The sequence below is a fragment of the Kogia breviceps genome, chromosome 14 (genome assembly GCF_026419965.1).
Source record: "Kogia breviceps isolate mKogBre1 chromosome 14, mKogBre1 haplotype 1, whole genome shotgun sequence".
Lineage (NCBI taxonomy): Eukaryota > Metazoa > Chordata > Mammalia > Artiodactyla > Physeteridae > Kogia > Kogia breviceps.
Window position 1 is genome coordinate 56337986 of NC_081323.1, and position 21773 is coordinate 56359758.

At 61.6% G+C, this 21773-nt stretch overlaps 1 protein-coding gene across 2 annotated transcripts; it reads left to right on the plus strand.

Annotated features, from left to right (window-relative positions):
- Positions 1–622: 622 nt before the first annotated feature.
- On the plus strand, positions 623–21609 carry GLIS2 (GLIS family zinc finger 2). 2 transcript variants are annotated; one of them, XM_059037443.2, is made up of 7 exons: positions 623–838; positions 14948–15196; positions 16069–16241; positions 16783–16959; positions 17043–17176; positions 17261–17379; positions 18658–21609. In XM_059037443.2, exons 2-7 carry the CDS (start codon positions 15025–15027, stop codon positions 19455–19457), a joined length of 1575 nt encoding a protein of 524 aa, XP_058893426.1. In that variant the 5' UTR covers positions 623–838; positions 14948–15024; the 3' UTR covers positions 19458–21609. The 2 variants fall into 2 exon arrangements, with proteins under 2 accessions (XP_058893426.1, XP_066870349.1); XM_067014248.1 differs by lacking the exon at positions 623–838 and adding an exon at positions 11572–11646.
- The last annotated feature ends 164 nt before the right edge of the window (positions 21610–21773 follow it).

A 21773-nucleotide genomic window follows, 5' to 3' on the forward strand; every position in this document is an offset into this window, starting at 1 on the left:
CCAGGCCAAGGTGACCCTGCGAGAGGGAGGCGAGGGGCCCCCACCCCCTCGGCCACCGCGACCTCCCCCATCTTCCCGGTCTTGAGGCTTTTCCTTTGGGCCCGCACGCCCTCTCTCCGGTCCTCCTCCGCGCGCCGCCCCCTCTCCGGGCTTCCCCGAGGGCCGGACGTCCCTCCCCACCCCGCCACCCCCAGGCCACCTCCTGGGCCTTGTCCTAGAGCTGCCCTCGGGCCGGGGGCGGGGCCTCGGGGGGGTACCCAAGGATGGGGCTGCGGAGGACGCGCGCGGCTCGGCCGCGGCCCAGCGCCCCTCCCTCCCGGTGCCCGCTCCCCCGGCCGCGCCGCCCTCCTTTCCTCCCCTCCCCCGGCCCAGTGCCGGCTCCCGGCCGCCCCCTCCCCCCGACACGCACGCCCCGCCTGGCAGCTGGCGCCCCGGACCTGGGGCCGCGGCGGCGAGAGGGGTTTGCTGGGAGGGCTGGAGTGAGGGAAGTAGCGGGGGAGGGAGGAGGGAGGGAGGAGGGAGGGAGGCCGCCCCCCGCGCCCCTCCTCCTACCCCTCCTCCGCGGCCCGCCTGTCCCTCCTCCCGCCGCCTCCCTCCTCCCTCCTCCCTCCCTCCCTAAGACATCCCCGCACGGCCCGGCCGCCGCGGCCACCTTCCCTGCCGGAGCTGCAGATGTGGCGGAGCGGCCGGGCGCCGGGCGGCCGTGCCAGGGGAGCCTGCACCCCGTGAGCCTCGGGCCCTGGCCCCCGCCCGCCCGGCCCCCTCCCCCGCTCGCTCTCCCGCCGCCCCCAGACCGCCGGAGCCCGCAGCCGGGAGCCCAACCGCCCCCACCGCCGAGGTAGGAAGCCCCCAGGCATCGCGCCGTGGGGACGGGAACCGGCGGGGGGTGGGGCTGGCCTGTCGCGCGGGGGCTGCGGGACCCGAGGGTCGCCTCCCCCTCCCTCGTCCGCGCCTCGCCCCGGGCCATTGTGAGCCCTCGCCGGGGCCCCCGCGCTTGCTCCCTCGCTCGCTGGCTCGCGCGCTCCCTCCCTCGCCGGCTCCCCGGCCCCGTCCCTCCGTCTCTCTTTCTTCTCCCTCCTTACCTCCCTCTGTCCGGAGGCCGGGTCGAGCTGCGGCTGAGCCCCGGGCGGGAGCAAACTTCGGCGGGGAAGTTGGGCGGCCGCGGTGGGGGGCGTGCTGCGGGGTGAGAGGGGCCCCCACCCCTACCCCCGAGCCCGGGCACGAACTTGTCTGGGGCAGCCGGGCAGCCGCCCCTTCACACGGCGGGGCTGTTTCTAGGATGGGGGCTGAAAGGTGTCTCCTCCCTGGTCCAGGAAAGTCTCCCCCTGCTGCCCCTGGCTAGCCCCGACCTTCCTCGGGCCAGGGGAGGGAGGCGTCCCCGGGGGTCAGGACTGGGAGCTGGTGTCCTGTCCAACACTTGTTCCTCCCCTGCTGTCTGGGTGCAAGCAGAAGGGTCTGGCAGAGTGGGGAGGGCAGGGGTTTCCAACCCGCCTGAGGGAGGGTCTGGAGGGGGCGGAAGGAGGGGGGCAAGGCAGGTGCATCCCGAAGGAGGGAGATGCCTGCGCCCTGCTTCCCCGAAGGCCCCCTGGGATGGGGCTGGAATCCAGGCTGGCACCTGGAGGCCTTGGCACACTGCCCTGCCCAGCCGGGTACTCAGGCCACAGCAGGGCAGCATGCGGCCTGTCCGCCTCTCCAGGAGGGCCCGCCTGGCCGGCCACCCTGCGCAGTGATGGTTGCAGGGAGCTGCCCAGCCCTGCCCTGGGGCCTGGGAAGCGGGAAGGGATCCTGGGAGGAGCCCTGGGCCCCCAGCCATCACAGCCCAGGATCTTGGCTCTGAAGGGAACGCTTGACACTGAGGGGGCAGCCAGGCCAGCTGGGGACCTGGCCAAGGCCTGGGCTCCCATGGTTCTTGGTCTGGGCCAGGGACAGGGCCTGAGCTGTGGTCCTTGGAGGCAGCCATCTGAAGGTCCTACATGCCTTGTCTTGACATCCTGGAGGGAAGGTGGGGCTTAACTAGGAGCTATGGAAGACAGGCCCAGGGAAGGGGAAACTGGCCCCTTCAGTGTGCCCACCCACCCAGCCCTCCCCAATACCCACACCAGTGCCACGGTGCCACAGCTGTTCCAGCCCAGCTCACACAACCCTCTCCAAGACCTACTCTGCACCTCCCCTCTGCTCCTCCTTCTCCCCCCTGGGCCCAGGCTGGGCCTCCCAGCTGGCCCTGGCCGGCACTGGGGGAGGGGCTGCACCTGGGGGCACCTCCCAGGACACCCCTTTCTGAGCTCCAGCCCAGCTCATTTCACAGCCCAGCCCAGCTTGGCTTGGCCCTGTCTTCAGTCAGCCAAGCAGGAGGCAGTGCCAGGGGCTTGGGCACCATTTATGGGGGTTGAAGACCCCTTGAAAGCAGCCCCATTTTCCTTAGCCCCTTCCCTTCCCCCTCCTTTCCGGAGCTGCCATTAGCGCTGACCCTCTGACCCCTATGCCTGCCTGCCCTTCCCTGTCTGTAACCTTTGACCTTTGATGTTAAATCCCTCCAGCTGGGGCTCTTTGGCCCCTGAGTGACCCTGATGCAGGACCCCTGGGGGGCCTCTCCCTGCTCCTGGCTCTCTACACAGGGACACCTGCCAGTCCTTCCCTCACTGATGGGGAGGAGGTGCCCCAGGAAGCCAGACAGTGAGTCACCCCACTTCCAGGCACCACTGCTTTTGGGGTCAGTGGCTTTGGGGGATTCGCTGGAGCTGGGCCACAGCCTGGAGGGTGAGTGGGAAAAGCCCCTGGCCTAGGAGTCTGATGTCCTGGATTCGACATTTGGCGGTGCCACCAACTCCAGAGGGTCCTTGGGCCAGGCTCTTCCCCCTTCTGGGTCCCAGTTTCCTCTTCTGTAAAACCAAGGGGTCAGACAAGGTGAGCTTCCTGACCTGCAGAGTCCATGAGAAGACCTGGGGGTGGGGGGTGCCAAGAGGGGGCTAAGGCCAACAAAAGCCAACTCTCAATTATCCGTGGGTGGAGCCACTATGAATAACTGAATGCCACAGACATCCAGAAACCTCATTTTAAACAATCCTGTGAACTGAGTGCCCCCCCAAAGCTTTTGTTGTTTCTGAAAAGCCCAGCTGCAAATGGGTAGCCACAGCGATGTCTTCTCCTGCCTGGGCTCCCCTCCTTGCTGGGAGTGCCGGGCAAAAGGGCAAACTGGTCTGGGGACAGAGCTCTGCCAGGGCCTCTCTCTGGAGCTTGTCAGAGGGCCTGGATCCCTCTCAGCCCCATCGTGTGGACCCCTCTCCCTTCTCCCCTCCTTTCCTGGCCTTGGCCCAGGTGGTGGGAGTGTCATCTGCCACCTAATCCTCCCGGGGTCTGAGCTGCCTTATAGAAGGAAGAATGTGTTTTCCTGACATTTTCCTATGTGCATTTCCATCTACCCCAACTTGACTTGCCTGGAATCCGAATTTCCCACTTGGGCGAGGGGGCGGGGACAGGCGCCAGGCAGAGTTTGGGGCAATCCCAGGATGAGGGAGGGTGGCGACAGCTGTGGCTGGGGGACCAGATGTGGGGCTGGGGCGTGCAGTTGAGCTCTCTGGGAGGCGTTTGGGGTGGGGCCCCTGGCGCTGAGAGGCACACCAGGGGTTGGGGCGGGGGCTGCTGCTGGCTCTCTCCCGTGCAGGAGGCCTCCCCAGGTTCCCGTGTTCCAGGCAGGGCTGAAGAGGCCCCTCACCCAAGTGGGAAATTCGGATTGCAGTGGGGAAGCCCTGAGCTGAGTGGAATGGGGCGGTGGGGGGTGGGTCTGCCTTTTTCGAGGCTTTGAGAAGCCCTCCTCTGTTCGGGGTTATTGCCATTTTATATTTCACACAGATGACTGAGGCCAGAGGGCGGACCCCTGGAAGGTGCTGGGTGGTCCTCCCTTCACCTCTATAAGCACCCTTCTCAGAGGTGGGGGTGTCCCTGGCTGGCAAGGGGGTCTTTGGGACCAGCCAAAGATGTGCATCTCCCCCCAACCCAAATTGCCTCTCCTCCCGGGGCCTGTGAAAGGGTCCTAGAGATGGGCCACAGTCCAGACATGAGTCTGGGGGTTCACCTCTCTGAAAATGCCAGGGCCAGGCGGGGATGGGATACCCAGCCTTGCCCCAGCCTGCCTCCAGCCCTGGGTGGGAGACACCACAGCTTTTGCAAGGCCCTTGGGACACATCTGCCCTAGTGGTTTCCAGGGTGGCCGCTTCAGCCCCACCCTGGGGGCAGGGACTCTGCAGTTTCACCCAGGACCTCTAGTGCTTTGCTGATCAGCCAGGGTTGGGGTGACCCTGACACCTGGACAGGAATGGACTTGCTGAGTGGGTGGGGGGTGTCTTATGCAGGGGCAGGGTCTGGAGTAGACCCAGGTTTCTCTCCAGGATCCAACTTAGCCCTATAAACCCCTGCTGTCTCTCCAACTAATAAAAATATCAGCTCAGGTCCCGGGGGCTGGGGGTGGGTTGGGGAGGTGAAGTGGGTCAGGTGTTGGAGCAGCAGGGGAGAAACGCCTCTAACAGCTCCCTGAGAAAATCAAAAGGATGCCTTCCAGTGGCCATCACAGGCACTGACATCTGTCACCTGAAATTGCTACATTAGCCTCGTGAGAGAGACTCATTGATCCCTATTTGACAAACGAGGAAACTGAGGCACAGGGTGGAAGAGGGCTGATGGGCATCTGGGCCTGAGTTCCTGGGTCTGCTGTGGCTCGGGAGGATGGGGTTGGGGTCTGGTGGCCTGGCACAAGAGAGGAGCCTGCTCTTGAGGGGGGCCCGAGCTGGCCCTAGCAGCTGTGTGTACTGGGCCCTGAGCCTCCATCCTTTCCCTGGCACTGATCCTCCTGGCCTCAGCTCCAGACTTCTCCACGGGGGAGATGAGGCCTGGCTCAGGTCTTCTGGGGTCCTTGGTCCTCTTTCCCATTCCAGCTCTGGGGCTATGGGACCCCTCCCAGGTGTTCTGAGAGCCCCAGAGGTCTGACCCGCCTCCTGCCTGGGACATGTCTCTTCAAGCTCCATCAGACTGGGAAGGGTAGAGGCCCTGCTCTGGGCATCTTGGGGGGCAGGGTGCTCTGGCTCTCCACTCCCCTCCCCCTCTCAGATGGGATGGGGGGTCTGGGTAACTGGAGGGGCCTGGGGGCCACAGAGATGGGAGGTGATTCCAATGGGGGAGGACTTCCCATCTGCTCCAGTTGCCCCTGGTGGAGGATGGGCAGGGGGTCTGAGAATCTTTGAGAGCCATAACTGGGGGGTGGCTGGAGCCTCCTCAGGTCCTTTGTCTTCACTGCTAGAGAAGCCAGGTTGTACCTCCACAGCGAGGGCCCGATGTGAGCATGTGTGACATGCATGTGTACACGTACCCCTGTCATGGCAGATGGCTATCTGCAGAAGGACTCAGACCCGGCTCCTGGCCCCCTCCTCCAGTCATGGCCAAGGGTGGGTGGGAACCTGCTGAGCCCCAGAAGACTGCTGAGCTGCCTGAGTCAGCCCCCAGGAGCCTCCAGGAAGACAATCCTGCCTGGCTGACCGAGGGTCATGTTTGCCTGACACACTCACAGGGTAGCATCCCACTGGGACCCTGGGAGTAAGGAGGCGGGTGGGGAGGAAACTGAGGCTCAGAGACTTGAGGGCTTGGCCCAGGGTCACTTGGGATCAGGGAGGGTCAGAGGGGAACCAAAGCCTAGGATTGTGTGGTCCTGGCCCCTGAAATGTCAGTTCAGCCTGGGAATCCCCCCAGCTTCTCTGCTGCCCCCCATCCTCTGCATGGGCATCATGTGGGGACAACTGTGTCTGGAGGAAGCCTCCCTCCCTCCCCCTCATCGTCCACCTGAGTCTGCCTGGCAAGTCCCAGCCTGCCTGAGCCATTTCTCCCCAGGGCCACTCCTTCCTGCGTCCAGACCCCCGGCAACCCCCATCACCACACTTCCAGGCTGACTGACCCAGAGCTGTGATGTCCACCTCCCCCCAAGGCTTTGGGACCCTCCATTGTCCTGCCTGTTGTAAAGTACCCCCCACTCCAGTGCTGCTGGCTGTCTGCCTGCCAGCCCCAACCTCCTCCAGGCCAGGCCCCCAACACCCCCTTCAGGATACCTAGTGGACACCCTGAGTGGTCCCGTGGGTCCTGGGCCCCAAGGGCCTGAAACAGGCCAGGCCTGGCACGGCCCCACCCAGTGGGTGTTTCCTTTGGGTTCATGCCCCTGGCTTCTGGACTTGCTTTGCTGCCCAGAATGGGAGCAGGGGAGGGGCAGGGGTGGCTGGGAAGAGGGTATGGGGGTGGAGTCCAGAGTTTGTGCTGGAGCTCCTGCTGGGCCTGGTCTAGACCAGCTGTTCTGGGGCGGCTCTGTGTCAGGGCTGGGTGGGAGTGGCAGGAGACGAAGCTGGGGGAACTGCGCCCTTCCGGTCATCCCAACCAATCAGGGTGATGCTGACTGCCTTACCCTCACCGCCCAGGTCTGCTCCTGGGTCCCTTGCCCCAGACAGGGAGGAGGAGACATCTGTGTCAGGGCCCTGCCTCGTGGGCAAGCCACTTCCCTCTTTGGGTCTTAAGCTCCTCCATACCTCCCCTGCTGGTAGGTACCACCAATGGATTCATTTCTCATTCATTCAACAAACATTCACTGAGTACCAAGTGTTTGAGAAGTGAAGGGCTGGGGACTTCCCTGGCACTCCAGTGGTTAAGACTCCGTGCTTCCCCTGCAGGGGGCACGGGTTTGATCCCTGGTTGGGGAACTAAGATACATGCCTTGCAGCATGGCCAAAAAAAAGAGAGAGAGAGAGAGAGAGAAGGGAAGGGCAGGTACGATGGTGCCATTAGGGGAGTGGTTTGGATGTTCAAGCTCTGGTCCTACTCTGGCCAGCCCCCTCCTTTCACCGATGGGGAAACTGAGGCCCAGAGCCTTGCTCACATCAAATCGGAGCAGGCCTGGTTGTCTGGCTGTGAGTCCCCAGCACTTCCCATTGCTGCTCAGTTCACTGTGGTGGAAGGAGTGGCATTAGTGATGCACTTGTGAGGACCTGGACCCAGGGCGACTGTGGCAGGCAGCAAGGGGCCACTGCAGGGGTAGGGATGCTGCCCTTAGCGGTGTGGGGACAGAGACAGGTCCTCTGCTCGGCTCCCAGGCACCTGGAAGAATAGCCATGTATGGCTGCAAGAGGCAAAGAGTGAATCAGGGGAGACTCTCTGGAGGAGGAGATCGGAGTGGAGTGGCAGCTGGAGGAGAATATGGAAGCGCAGAAGGTTGTGAGGCAGGAGCTAGCACCCAAGAGCATCAGGTGAGCATCAGGTGAGCAGGAGGCAGGGAGTCCTGAGAAAGGAGGTGCTGAAGGGGAGAGCCTGGGAACAGGAGATTGGGCTGGAAAGGAAGATGGCAGTCTTCTGTGTAGAGCAGTCCATGGATCCCCAGTACCCTCCAAGTCCTGGCCCAGCCTCTTTCTTGGGCTTCCTCCTCTGCTGAATGATAGGCAGGTTCATTGTGGGTCAGTTGGGGCCACACTCCCAGGCCTCTGCAGTGTTGGGCGCAGAAAGAATGTGGGCTTTGGATCCTGGAGGTGAATCCCAGCTGTGCTATTTATAAGCTCTGTGACTTTGGCAGGTAACTGAACCACTGTGAGCTTCAGTTTCCCCATCTGGAAAGTGGGGAGAATAGCACTGAATTCACAGGGTCCTGAGGATGAATAGAGATGGCCCACAGCACTCGTTGTGAGGACCCCAACGCTTCACCCCATGTCCACGTGGCCAACTTGGATCCAACCCCCCCCAACACACACACACAGGAGCACCCCACCCCTAACATTGTTCACCTCTGTGAGTCTGGGCGCCCTTCATTCTCATTCATCTGTGGGCCCCCAGGACTGAGCGGAGGGCCTGGTGTTGGAATGCATAACTGAGTGGTTGGTAAATGAGGCGGAGGGAAGGGCCAAAGTCCAGAGCCTGCCTGGCCGCCTCCTGCCGTCTTGAGTTGGCAGCGGCTGTTCGAAGTGGGCCTGGTCCCTGTCCCGGGGTGGTGGGAGGGTTGGGCCGTGAGGAGGGGCCCCCAGGACTTGGGTGGCACTCCTGGGCTCGTCCTGCAGCCAGGCTCAGTGTGGGAAGCACAGTGTTTCCTTCTCTGTGGGGACTGGGCCTCATCCCTGCTCCCACCCATAAGCCGAGACTCCTGGGTCCAGGAACCTGACCCTGGTTACCTGCCGTGTCCTGTGTGTGGCGTGTGTGTGCACAGGTGTGACACATATGTATGTGCCTATATGTCTGGGGGTGCCATGGATGCCCATCCGTGTCCTGTGGGACACTGGCCAACGCCTCTGCAGGCCCTAGAGAGCACTCACTGGCGGAGTGCCCAGCCCTGCCCGCCCACTCCGAGGGGCAGTGCTGCCTGGCAGGGCCTGGGCTGCTGTGCCTAAGCCTTCCTGGTGTGTGTCCCTGTCTGGCCCCCCTGGTGCTGGCCCCTCCCAGGGATTTGGGCGGCCTGGGGGCCCAGCCCTTCCCTCTCCACCCGCCACCTGGGCGTGGGGGCTGCTTGGAGGGCTTGCCTCTGGCTGAGGCCCAGGTGCAGGCAGTGCTCATAGCCCCACGCACCCACCCCCCCAAGCTGGGCAGACAGGAAAATACCAGACATAGTTGTGCAAAGGTGGCTGCAGGCAGGCAGGCAGCGGGGGTGAGGGGGTGGGGGGTGGGGGTGGGGGGTGGGGGAAGCCCGCCTTGATGGGCCTGGAGCCATCAGGCTAGCGGAGGCCTCTGTGCCAGGCTGGCCTTTGCAGCTGGATGGGTGTGTGTGTCTGTGTGAGTGTGCATATGCAGGCCTGGCCCATGTGTGAGCTGCTCCCCCCGACCCCCTGAGCTTGAGCCTGGTGTCACCCTGCTGGCATTGGGGAAGGAAATGTAGCTCCTGGGAAGCTGGAGCTGGGGAGGGGCATAGGGGAGCCAGCTGCTTGCCTTCCAGCATCAGTGCTGCCTGAATCATCTGGGTGACCTTGGAGGCTGAGTTACTGTGTGGGGCACCCCCAGCTCAGGGCTGGAAACAAGAATCTTCAGGGCTACCAGTTGCTGGCACCTCCTGTGTGCCAGGTGCCTGGCAAGCTCTCCCTGTGGAGTGCCCCATGAGCTGGCACCTTATCCATGGGACCTGTATTCCTGATGAGGAAACCAAGTCTCAAAGGTGTGACAGGGGACTGGGACCTGGTAGCCTGACTCTGGGTAGCGCTTTCTAAATGTACCCAAGTGGGGGTTCCGGCATGCACCCCTGCTCAGGAGGTGCCCAGCTGGGAGCTTCCCCGAGGCCCCCATGGCTAAGCAGAGAGCTCAGCCCTGGTTGCGTCACCTGGAGGCCCTTGAGCTCTCACCTGGGCACGGTCTGCCCTCCAGGGGACCTGGGGAAGCCCCCCACCCTCACCCCCATGCTGGCTGAGTGCCCATCTTGGGGTGGGGGCGGGGTCTGCTTGTCAAGCAAGAGGTTCCTGGGGAAGGCGAACCCCACGCTCTTCCAGGAAATGCTGCCGGCACTCACCCCTCTCCTGGGGCCTGCTTGGGTCGAAGCCTCAGGATAAGCCCCCTGGGTCCTTGGAGGAGGCTTCCTTCTTCCAGGGCTGCTCAGAGCCTCTCCAGGGCCTCCCAGTGCTCTTTCTTTGATGCAGCCGGGCTCTGGAAGGTGGCTTGGGTTAGCTGTGGCCACTCCACCGGATAGCAGAGACTGCGGCCCTCCGAGGGGCACAAGCTTGTTTAGTTACACCCTCAACTGAAGTACAGGAACTCCCAGCTGAGGGTGAGACTATGTCTGTGATTACAGTGGGAGGGCCGGTTCCCTCTCAGCTGTCTTCACAGCCCCAAACTGGCCAAAGACTGGGGGACTCAGCAGCGCTGGTGACAATTCATTCACAAGTTTGATTAAGCACCTACTATGCGCCCAGCAGTGTTCTAGGTGCTCAACATTATGTACTAACGGGAAACGTTAATCATTGGATATGCACCATTTTATTGATTTCTCCCCAAAATCCAATGAGGGGTATGTCTTTAAATTTATTTATTTATTTATGGCTGAGTTGGGTCTTTGTTGCTGGGCGCAGGCTTTCGCAGGCTTTCCTCTAGTTGCGGCGAGTGGGGGCTACTCTTTGTTGCAGTGCTAGGGCTTCTCGTTGCGGAGCACAGGCTCTAGGCACGTGGGCTTCAGTAGCTGTGGCTCGCAGGCCCTAGAGCGCAGGCTCGGTAGCTTTGGTGCACGGGCTTAGTTGCTCCGCGGCATGTGGGACCTTCCCGGACCAGGGCTTGAACCCGTGTCCCCTGCATTGGCAGGTGGATTCTTAACCACTGTGCCACCAGGGAAGCCCGAGGTGTATGTCTTATACTATGATTATCGTCCTGTTTTAGACATGACAACAATGAGGCTCAGACTGGGAGGTGACTTGCCCTAAGTCAAATGGGCAGGAAGTGGCAGAACCAAGTTGGAGACCCAGGTGGTCTGACTCATACTGGAGCCTTGCTCTGTGGCCTGGTCAGAAAGGGGGGCCCTGAGAAGATGAGGCCTGCCCCTGCCCCCTGGCCCCGGCCACTGCGTGGCTGAGGATGGTGGAGCTCTTGGCCAGAGCAGGGCACCACAGCAGTTCCCAGGAATGCAGGGCTGTGGGGCCGTTTGCTTTGGTAGCATATCTGCCCTCAGCTCCCCAGGCCTCCCTGTGGGCCCCCCCAATAGTCAGCCCCTCCAGCATCCACTCACAGCCTGCTGTCCCTCCTGGGCTCTGCACCTAGCTCCCACAAACCCCTGGGCAGGGAGGGGGTGGGAAGCCAGACCCCCTTTGCCTTACCCTTCCCACGTCCATGAGCCCAGGAGGGGCTAATGGTGAACACAGCTTCTGGGCTCACGTGGGCTTGAAACCCAGCTCTGCCACAGACAAGCTGTGTGACCCTGGACAGATCACTTAATCTCCCTGAGCTTCAATTTTTGCATCTGTAAATGGGGATGAAACAACACCTTCCTTAAACAGTGGGCATGCCACCCACTCATGCAACCTGGGCCAGAGGTCTCCCCTCCCAGCCCTCAGCTTCCCCCTCTGTAAGACTCACGTGCTGAACAATGATGGTCCCTGTACCAGATGTAGGGGCACCCTTCCAGATGCAGGGAAGCCAGGGACTTGCTTCTGCTTTCCATTCCATAGCAAGAAAGTCACGTGGGCTTTTGAGAGGTACCTCCTGGGTCCTGGTCCCCACGTCCTAGGCTGGACGGGTCACGGCTGCTCAAAGGGCAGTTTCAGGACAACCCCTGGGAATAAGGGGTGTGCCTCTCGTTGCCCTGACAACACTGCTACCCTGGTGCTCGCTCACCTGGTCCCACGCTGCTCTGGGGTGGGCAGGGAGGCCCCTCTTACAGGGGCCCTGTCCTCTGTTTCTGCCAAGGAGACCCTGAGCGCTTCTCAGGGGTCGTGCTAAGCCCGCCGCCTCCATCCACTCAGGCCCTTCTCCCGGCTCAGGCCCAGCCAGCTGCCCTCTCCCAAGCAAGGACGAGGGGCTTTCTCCAGAGCAGATTCCTGCCGGGGGCTCCCATTAGTCTGGTGACCTTGAGCCTCAGTTTCCCCATCTGTGCCATAGGGAAACCAACGGCGTCACTCACAAGAGCGACTTTAGAGGGTCCAGAGAATTCGTGCAGATGGCTCCTGGCACATGGTAGGTGCTTAATGGATGCTGACCCCCGCTTTCAGGTGTGCGTTCCACCCCATGCCGCAGGACCCTGGCGGAGGCGGTGACTTGTCCGGGCCTTAGTTTCCCCGAGGGGCCGGCCCCGCCACCCGCTGGGGTGGGCCGGGCTGCCAGGTAGGGTCAGGAGGGCGCTGCGGGCCTTGCAGCTGGGGGCCGTCTGCGCGCGGCCGGAGGGCGCACAATAGTGGCCATTGTCTACGCTCGGCCAGCAGGCGGGCGCGGCGGGGCGGGGGCCGGGCCCCCGAGGGCCACCGCGGCCCACCCTCGAGGTGACCCCGCCCCGCCCCCGCCGCCCCGGTGGTCCCCGCGCCACCCCCAGGCTCTCCCACCCGCGCCGCTTCCTCCCGCTCCCTCCGCCCTAATTAGTTCCTTTCGCAGCTGGAGCAGCGGCGCCCGGCTGCGCGGCCACCTCGGCGCCGCCTCCCCGCCCAACCCCCGCACTCGGGGACCGCATGACCCCGCGCTAGCGGGGCGCTTGTTGTGTCACCTCGCGATCAGCGGGAAACTGAGGCCAGGGTTCCGCAACCAGGCTCCGCGCTAAGAGACTCGCCTCTACTCTCAGCGAGGCGGGTCACCCTTCGGAGCGTCCCTCTCCTCTGGGAAACAGACATCGAGTGTCCACCTCCCCACCCCCAAATCGATCGGGTGATGGCTGGATGCCGGCCTCCGGAGGTGATCACAGCACAAGTCCCAGGGTTCCAGGCCCGGCTGCTTACCCACTCGGGGCCTCTAAGGCACAGGAGAATGTGACCCTGGCTCAGGACTGCCCCCATCACCCAGCCCGGGAACAAAGAGCAGAGCCCAAGCCCAGAACTGGCCACTGCTGGCTGTGGGTCAGGGGTGGAAGGGGACACTTTGAGGTTGGCCAAGGTCAGAGCAGGAGTGGGGGTCACAGGCGTCTCCGCGTGGGTGGGGACAGCCCAGGGTAGGGAGCTGTGGGCTTTTGGGGGCGGCTCCTTCCTCCTTTCCCAGGAGTGGGGAGGCTGGACCTCCTGGCTGGGCTCTGGCTTTCATCAGAATGAACCCCTGTTCCCAGGGCAGTACCCAGTGGCAGGGAGTGTTGGGGGGGGTCTCTGGGGACTGGGTCTGCTGATTAAGAGGGGTGCTGTAGTCCCAGCCTCACCCTGGGAGACAAGCTCCTTTTGGGGTCCTCCCTAGTTCTGGGCTGAGGCAGTATCTCCTACAAGTCTTCAAAACAAGGTGACCCATGGCTCCTCCCTGGCTCCCCTCTGGCCTTAAGAGAGGGCATCGGGCAGGTGCCAAACGATGTTACTTGGGCAGTGTTTCCAATGAGAGTGTCAGTCTGAATTCCCAGTTCCCAAACCATCCTGCCCTCGTGGTCCCCTTCTCCAGAAGGTCGGGTAGGGGGGTGGGGGACAGAGGCTGTGGGGAGGCCTGTGGCTCTAGGCCAGCTGAAGGACCAGGCCACCAGCCCTTCCTGGCTCCTGAATTCTTAATCAGCATAAATATTTACTTCCTTCCTCCCCTTCCAGGCTCCCAGCACAGAGGAGCTTCAGGGAGGTTGGACTGGGCCTGTGTCTAAAAATAAACAGGTGGAGGGACAGGCAGACACACAGACAGACAGACATAACTGGGGGGGGTGGGTCAGGCAGAGGGCAGCTCCCTGCCCAGCCAGAGGAAGAGTGGAGGGGGCCCAGGTCCATCCATCACTGTCACCTGCCCATCTGGGTCTGGAGCTCCTAAGGGGACAGGGTGGCAGTCTGGTCCCAGCCCCCCGGCATCACTGGGAGCCCCTGGCCCATGCATGGCCTGCGGGTTAATCCAAACAGATCTGCCAGCTCCCACCTGATGGAGTTTAACAGGGAAAAGTAAAGTCACAGACCTCGGTCCCATGGCCAAGTGTGGCCACCCATTCTCTGATAATGCTGCCCCCTCCCCAGGCTCAGAGACTCCAATGTTAGCCACGTGCTGGGGTCTGGGGGTGTGTCCCCAGAAGCAGAGGGTCCTAAGTGAGGGAGGGGACCACTGTTACCTGTGTGTGTGGAGGGTCTTGGCAGAAGTGGAGCTTGTTGGGGAGACTGATGAGCCCGGGCTTGGAGCTGGGGAAAGCTCCAAGTTGCTGAGGGGCTTGGTCTGGAGAAGATGAGTGAGGACGTGGGGTCCCCATCCTGCTCCGTGGTGAGAGCTCCAGGCAGCTCTACAAACATACACACTGGTGAAATACACGAAGTCTTTTACGAACCATGTGGTAGTCTCGGGAATGTTCCCTATTAAATTGTGAAGAGCTAGATTCCATGAACGACAGAGAGTAAGTATCTTGTTTGGCAGATAGATTTTCAGGGTGTGATCATCTCAATTAACAAACACAAGGAAACACCATTTCCCAGCATGTGAAAAGATTGCTGCTGTAAAAAATGATCTTTGAATTTGGAATAAAGGACCCTTGCTCTTGGGTCACTTATATGTGAAGAAAATTACACCATTGAGAAATTCAAAGTGGTGAAAATTCACCACTCAAAAGAATATCATCACCATTAAAAAAAAATTATGTATGTATGTGTTTTACTAACCACTAGACAGCCGATCACTTCCCACTACCCTGCCCCTGGCTGGGCCACAGTCCCCAGCTGCCCCCTGGTGGTGGCCCAGAGCCCTCGGGCTCCCCATGCCTGTGGGACCCTCTCCTTGGACTGCCCCTGGGAGGCAAGGCCACCTGTCTGTCTGCCCAACCCTTGGGGCCAGGCCAGGCTTCGCACGGCTTGCCTGGGACAAGCTCTCAGCCTCATTCCCTTGGAGGTGACCACAGCTGCCTAGGTGCTAGCGGTCAGTAACTAACACCTCTGAGAGCCACCTGGGAGGACACTCATTGCCCTCCTGGCCTGGTTCTGGGTCTCCCAGCTCATACCAGGCATATGACCCAGGCATGACTTCCCACTCAGTCAGAAATGAACTTTGGGACTTGCCTGGCCAGTTCCAGGGGGAAGATGTGGCCTTGAATCTGCTGGTTCGGCCACTTCCTAGCTCTGCAACCTGAGACAGTGTCGCTAAAACTCCATTCATGGCAGAATGGACCCTGTGAGCTTTGCTTCCCAGAAAAGTCTCATGGGAAGTGGAGGAGTTAGCTGTGGGTTTGGTGGTTGGCTCACCATGATACCTGCTGTCCAGAGCCACTCAGAGGGTCTCTCTACCCAGGGAGACAGCCTTCACACTGCCCAACACCCACTGCCCCTCCGCTCCTGTGGGCTTTAATAGGCTCAGCCCGAGTCTGGGGTCACAGTGTCACAACACAGGTCCTGTCCTCTCCCAGGTTCCTGCCTGAATACCAGCTTGGGAGCCCCTTGCTGCCTGGTGCCACACACCCCACCCCCCGCAGCCCCCATCACCATGCACTCCTTGGACGAACCGCTCGACCTGAAGCTGAGCATCACGAAGCTCCGGGCGGCGAGAGAGAAGCGGGAGAGGACACTGAGTGCGGTCCGGCACCGAGCTCTGCACAGGGAGCTCGGCCTGGTGGATGACAGCCCCACCCCGGGCTCCCCGGGCTCTCCGCCCTCAGGTACAGTGCCCGGGCAGGGCGGCAGTCTCTGAGCCCTGATGGAGCCCTGGCGATAGGAAAAACGTCCCAGGTGTATCCACCAGGACATAGTCACAGCCCCTCACAGCCTTACTTAGAGCACCCTCCACACTGTCCATCCATCCTCCCAGCAGTTTATCTTTGGAGGTGACACTGTCCCTGGGAGGAGGGAACTGACTTGCCCAGCTTCTGAAGCTGGCACAGCAGAGCCAGGATTCAGACTGAGGCCTCTGGGAGAATTTGGAGGAGCTGGTAAGGGGCACGGGGGATTCATGGGTAGTAACAAAAGGCCCCGTGGCCCAGTGTCTGGGCTCTGAGGCAGAGTGGTTGGTCACCCAGACCAATTGAGACTGGGGACCGAGCCCAGCAAGTGCTTATCAGGGGGTACATGGGGCTCAGGTCTGCTTCGTCTCTGGTGGACCCTGAAAACCAGATCTACCATGTCTGAGCTGGTAGGCTGTGGAAGCAGCCCAGCCCAAACCTTTCATGTTACAGAAGGGGGCAGAAAGGGACCGGAGAGAGAGAAAGGTCCCTAACTGACATTGTGATGGGGAACCAGGGGCCCTGGGTTCCAGTCCCTATTCAGTTACTTACCCTGTGTGCCAGCCCATTCCCATCTGTAAAATGGGTACTTCCCATCTTAACCAGCGGCTGAGCTCTCACCACAGCAGAGGTCACATTTGTCAGCTATACAGGCTGCTACTCAGATTCCTGGGTCCCAGGGTGGTGCAGGGGGGCGGGCAGGGCGTGGCTGCTGTCTGCTTCCAGAGTCACAGTGGAGGAGTCGTGGGCAGGAGGGCCTGGCCCGTCAGAACTCCTGGCTCCAGTATCCCTGAATCATGCCTTTCCCTTAGGCTTCCTGCTGAACCCCAAGTTCCCCGAGAAGGTAGAGGGACGCTTTTCAGCAGCCCCCCTGGTGGACCTCAGCTTGTCGCCGCCCTCCGGGCTGGACTCGCCCAATGGCAGCAGCTCGCTGTCCCCTGAGCGCCAGGGCAATGGGGACCTGCCTGCAGTGCCCACTGGCCCGGTAAGGAGGGGATGTGTGTTCTAGAGAAGGTGTATTCCTGGGGCCACTGTAACAAAGGACCACAAACCGGGTAGTTTAAAACAAATGTATTATTGTGGAAGCTAAAGTCCAAAATCAAGGTGTTGACAGGGCCATGCTCTCTCCGAAGGCTCTGGGGGGAGTCCGCCCTTAACCTTTCCCAGCTTCTGGCGGCTCCAGGTGCTCCTTGCCTTCTAGCCATGTCACTCCACCCTCTGCCTCTGTCATCACATGGCCTCCCCCCCTCTGTGTGTCTGTGTCCAAATCTCCCTTTCTCTTATGGAGACAATGGTCACTGGGTTTAGGGCCCCTGTCCAGTCTGACCTCTTAACTTACATCTGCAAAGACCCTATTTCTATACAAGGTCATGCACACAGGTACCAGGGGTTGGGGCTGGGACATGTCCTCATGTGGGACACAGCTCAACTCCCAGACAGAGGGAGACTGGGGGTGTGGGGGTGGGGTTTGGGCCCACTGGTCCATGGGCAGGTGCTGACCAGCTCTGCCCCCTGCTCTCCCCCAGGACCTCCAGCCACTGCGCTACCTGGACAGTGTCCCCAGCTCCTTCCAGTTCTTCCTGCCCCTAGGCTCCGGGGGGGCCCTGCACCTGCCTGCTTCCTCATTCCTCACCGCCCCCAAGGACAAGTGCCTCTCGCCAGAGCTGCCCCTGCCCAAGCAGCTGGTGTGTCGCTGGGCCAAGGTGAGTGGGGGTTGGGACGAGTGGGGCAGGGTCCGGGGCAGGTGGCGGCCCCACTCGGGCTCAGCACACTCTTGGCCCTGCAGTGTAACCAGCCCTTCGAGCTCCTACAAGACCTGGTGGACCACGTCAACGACTACCACGTCAAGCCCGAAAAGGACGCAGGCTACTGCTGCCACTGGGAGGGCTGTGCCCGCCATGGGCGCGGCTTCAACGCCAGGTGAGGGAGAGCGAGGTGGGCGGGAAGCGGGGCCTGGGTGTCCAGCGGCTGAGCTTTGCTCCTCCTGTGCCCTCCCTGGAGCAGATACAAGATGCTCATCCACATCCGCACACACACCAACGAGAAGCCGCACCGCTGCCCCACCTGCAGCAAGAGCTTCTCCCGCCTGGAGAACCTGAAGATCCACAACCGGTCACACACAGGTGAGGGCGGGGCTGGAGCGCAGGCACCGGGCCATCCCCGCAGCCAAGAGACAGGCGCATACCCCAACTGTTTGGCGGTACCTTTCCGAGTGCCACTTGCTGGGGAGTCCTCTCCCGTGGGTCAGACCCTCGCCACGCGCTCTCGGGACACAGACTCGTCTTCCTGTGTCACACTCGGCATTGTGTTCGTATGATCGTCGACTCATGCCACCTGTGACTGCAGTGTGTCTGCTCGCTTCTCATGGACCCCAGCACACAATAGGGCCAGCACTGGCCAGCAGAGCCACACACTTAATTTATTTATTTTTAAAATATTTATTTATTTATTTGGCTGCGCTGGATCTTAGTTGCGGCACGGGAACTCTTAGTTGTAGCATGTGCGATCTAGTTCCCTGACCAGAGATCAAGCCCGGGGCCCCTGCATTGGGAGTGTGGAGTCTTAGCCACTGGATCACCAGGGAAGCCCCTTAATTTTAAATTTCCTAATCGCCCACATTGAAAAAAGTACAAAGAAATACACGGTGAGGTGAATTACAATGATAAATTTTCTTGAACTCAATATATTCAAAATGTTGTCAATTCAATATTAAAATATCAGGGAGGGACTTCCCTGGCGGTCCAGTGGTTAAGACTGTGCTTTCAATGCAGGGGGCGCAGGTTCAATACCTGATCAGGGGAGTAAGATCCCGAATGCCTGCACTGCGTGGCCAAAAACCAAACAAACAAAAAAACGCCACACACATCAAGGAGACACTGATATTCTTCATTTCCTACAAAGTCTGTGGACTCCGGTGTATATTTTACACTAGAGGCACATCTTAAAGGCTCACAGCTTCACAGGGCTCCGACCAGCCCTGGTCAGTGGGAGCAGCCCTTTCGTAAATCTGGAGGAACTGTGTTGAGTCAGGGCCAAGGGCATCCACGCAGCGCTCACTGTGAGCCAGGCCCTAGCAGGGTCTTTAAGCAATTACCTGTGGAAGTGGTCACTGTCATCAAAGTCTGAAGCACAGGCCTGAGGCCAAGGGCACACACAGCCAGGCCGCAGGCTGGCTTCTCAGCGGCCACAACCTGCCGTCCCCACTGGAGTCAGAGCTCCTGCCGGTGCTGAGGACACCGCCCCCCAAATCAGACAGCCTCTGCTGTCTGATTTTCCGAGCCTCTGCTCGGTCTGGGGTGAGGGGCCTAGGGGCTGTTGAGTGGGTGGTGGGTGGTGGGAAACTGGGCTGGGATGGCCTGGGCGGCGGGAGCCCCTCACACCGGCACCGGCGCCGCCCACAGGCGAGAAGCCCTACGTGTGCCCCTACGAGGGCTGCAACAAGCGCTACTCCAACTCCAGTGACCGCTTCAAGCACACACGTACCCACTACGTGGACAAGCCCTACTACTGCAAGATGCCTGGCTGCCACAAGCGCTACACGGACCCCAGCTCGCTGCGCAAACATATCAAGGCCCACGGCCACTTTGTGTCGCATGAGCAGCAAGAGCTGCTGCAACTTCGCCCGCCCCCCAAACCACCGCTGCCCTCCCCTGACGGCAGCCCCTATGTCAGCGGGGCCCAGATCATCATCCCCAACCCGGCTGCCCTCTTCGGAGGCCCCGGCCTGCCCGGCCTGCCTCTGCCCCTGGCCCCCGGCCCCCTTGACCTCAGCGCCCTAGCCTGTGGCAATGCTGGGAGTGGTGGGGGTGCAGGAGGCATGGGTCCTGGGCTGCCTGGCCCCGTCTTGCCCCTCAATCTGGCCAAGAACCCGCTGCTGCCCTCGCCCTTTGGGGCTGGCGGACTGGGCCTGCCCGTGGTCTCCCTCCTCGCTGGCTCCGCTGGCGGCAAGGCCGAGGGGGAGAAGGGGCGTGGGGCGGTGCCGGCCAGGGCCCTGGGCATGGATGGCCACAAGACACCCCTGGAGAGGACTGAGAGCGGCCGCTCCCGGCCAAGTCCCGATGGCCTCCCCCTGCTGCCGGGCACCGTGCTGGACCTGTCCACAGGCGTCAACTCGGCGGCCAGCAGCCCAGAGGCGCTCACTCCTGGCTGGGTGGTCATCCCGCCGGGCTCCGTGCTGCTCAAACCGGCTGTGGTGAACTGAACCCACTCAGTGGACGCCGACCACCTGTAGCCCAGCCGGCGGCTCCCAGCCCTGCCCCCCGACGAACGGAAACTCTTCTGCGAAATAGCAATAATGTTCTCCTGCCCCAGGGCCCAGTTGGCTGTGTCCCCTGGGCAGACCCAGCCCCAGATAAGCTGGGCAGCAAGGATGGTGCTAGAAGGGCATTGCTGGCACCCCAGGCGGGAGGAACTGGGTCTGCCAGCTAGGGAGAGCTGTGCTCCTGGGTGCTGAGGCCTGGCTCACCTCTGCCCCACCCCACCCCATCCTCCACCTAGCCCTCAGTCCCCCCGTCCCTCAACTCTAGTGCCACCCTCATCCAGTGGTCAACCGGGCAGGTCACCCTCCCTCCCTTGCCCACCTGCCAGCCCTGTCCCAGCAGTGGGGGTGGTGGGGTGGCATCTGCCCTCCTGACTAGTGCCAGGCTCCCTCCCCACCCCCTTTGATGGTGAGCTGTGAGGACCCCCTGGGATCAAGGCCCCACCCCATCCTGCCTAGCCTCACTGGGCCCCTGCTCTGGGGGCTCCTGACCCCTTTCCCTCTGGTCTACCCTCCAGTGGGAGAGCAAGACAGACGCAGGCCCTGGCAAAGCCACAGGAAGAAGCCACCTTACCTTATGACAAGGCGCCTCCCAGCTTGGAGAGGGAGGCCCGCTCTGCCAGCTGCCCCTCACTGCCCGCCATCTGCAGCAGCCAGCACGCTGCCCGAGGGTCAGTCCTTCCTCTGGATTGGCTGACACTCCAGGTTGAGGGGACTGGCTGACTACTCATCTGCCCCTTCACCACTGGGCCTCCCTCTACTTTCAGGGAGCCCTGAGCGGAGCGGGGAGAGGTGCCAGGACCTGGGGCCGGCCCAGCTCAGGGAATAGGTGGGGCTGGGCCTGGCCTGGCCTGGGGCGGTGCCACCCTGCACAAGGGGCTGTGGAGGCCTGCAGGGTGTTGTTAGGAGGGGAGGCTGGCTAGGCACAACCCTGGGCTGGGATACGGCTCCTGTCCTGGGGGCACCAAGTCAAGGCCAGCACAGGTGAGGGAGGGCTCCAGGCTGGTGCTGGGCACAGGAGCTTCCAGAGGCCATGGATGAAAGGACCTGGGCTTGAGGAGGGGAAGAGGGGCCACGAAGTAGCCAAGGATGCCCTTGGGAGGGCCCCGCCCCTCTGCCTGGGAAGGGGAACCAAATGAAAAAGCCTGGACTTGGCGACCTGGCTGCTTCCTTTGGCTTTTGAGATGAGCTCCTGCCCTAGGTGTCCCTGCTCTGCTCCCCCATGGAGGGGGGCCAGAATAAGCGAAGGATGCTGGGGCTCCATGTACCCCAGAGCCCACACTGCTGCCCAAGCCCAGGGAGCTGGGCTCTCCCACAGGCCCTGGCGGTGCAGCACATGTCTCATTCCCTGCCCTGAGCCCTCACGTTCCCTCCCCATAGGGGGCCTGGTTCGGTCTGGGAGGTGCTAGCCCAGCAGTCAGGAGCTGTCTGGCTCCTAGGCCTGCCCTGCCCTTGGCCACAGTGACCAAGCCCTCTGTGTCACCGGCTGCAGAACAAGGGAGCTATGGGACTGCAGGGGGATCCTTAGCAGCCCTGCAGTTTCCCTCCTCTGAGCAGCTCTGCTGACCCTGCCCTTTCCTGGACTGCCCTTCTGTCCCAGAGGGGTCACCCTGACCCGGCCCACTGACAGGGCCCGGCAGCACTGGCTTTGCCCCTTGAAGGGGCTGTGAGCAAAGCAGGAGGGAGCTGGTCTCCTTCCCTCGCGCCCCACCCAGGACCCAGGTACCCCCACCCCCACTAAGGGCCCCAGGCCTTAAGTCCCCATTGGGGTGAGGGGTTTGAGACTCAAGCCCCGGGAGCGGAGGAACAGGGCACTGGAAGGTGACATTAGCTCAGCATGTGACTCGGTGATAGACCAGGCCCGAAGGGGCCGGTATACGTGTCGTTGTTGTCGGTTTGTTGTTGCACATTCCAGGATATCAGTATTCTAACAGGTTCTAAGTGCCTTTCTATCGTAGCTTACGTTTTTCCTCCTCTTGGCTCCATTGCTGTTAGCATAGAGTTTTAAAAAAAGAAAAGAGATAAGCTAATGACTATAACAATATATTCCTCCATGTGAGAGGAAGTTTATAAAGAAACAATAAAAGTGAGTTACAAACACGGTTTGTCTTGGATGTGCCAGGAGCTGGGCCATGCACAGGAGACTACCTCCGACCGCCCGTGCCTGGCTCTGGGGTCCCCCACCCAGACTGCCGTGCCGAGGCCCTGTTCTGGGGTTTTCTCCCAACCCTGTGGGGCACACAAGCTCTCTATCTGTTG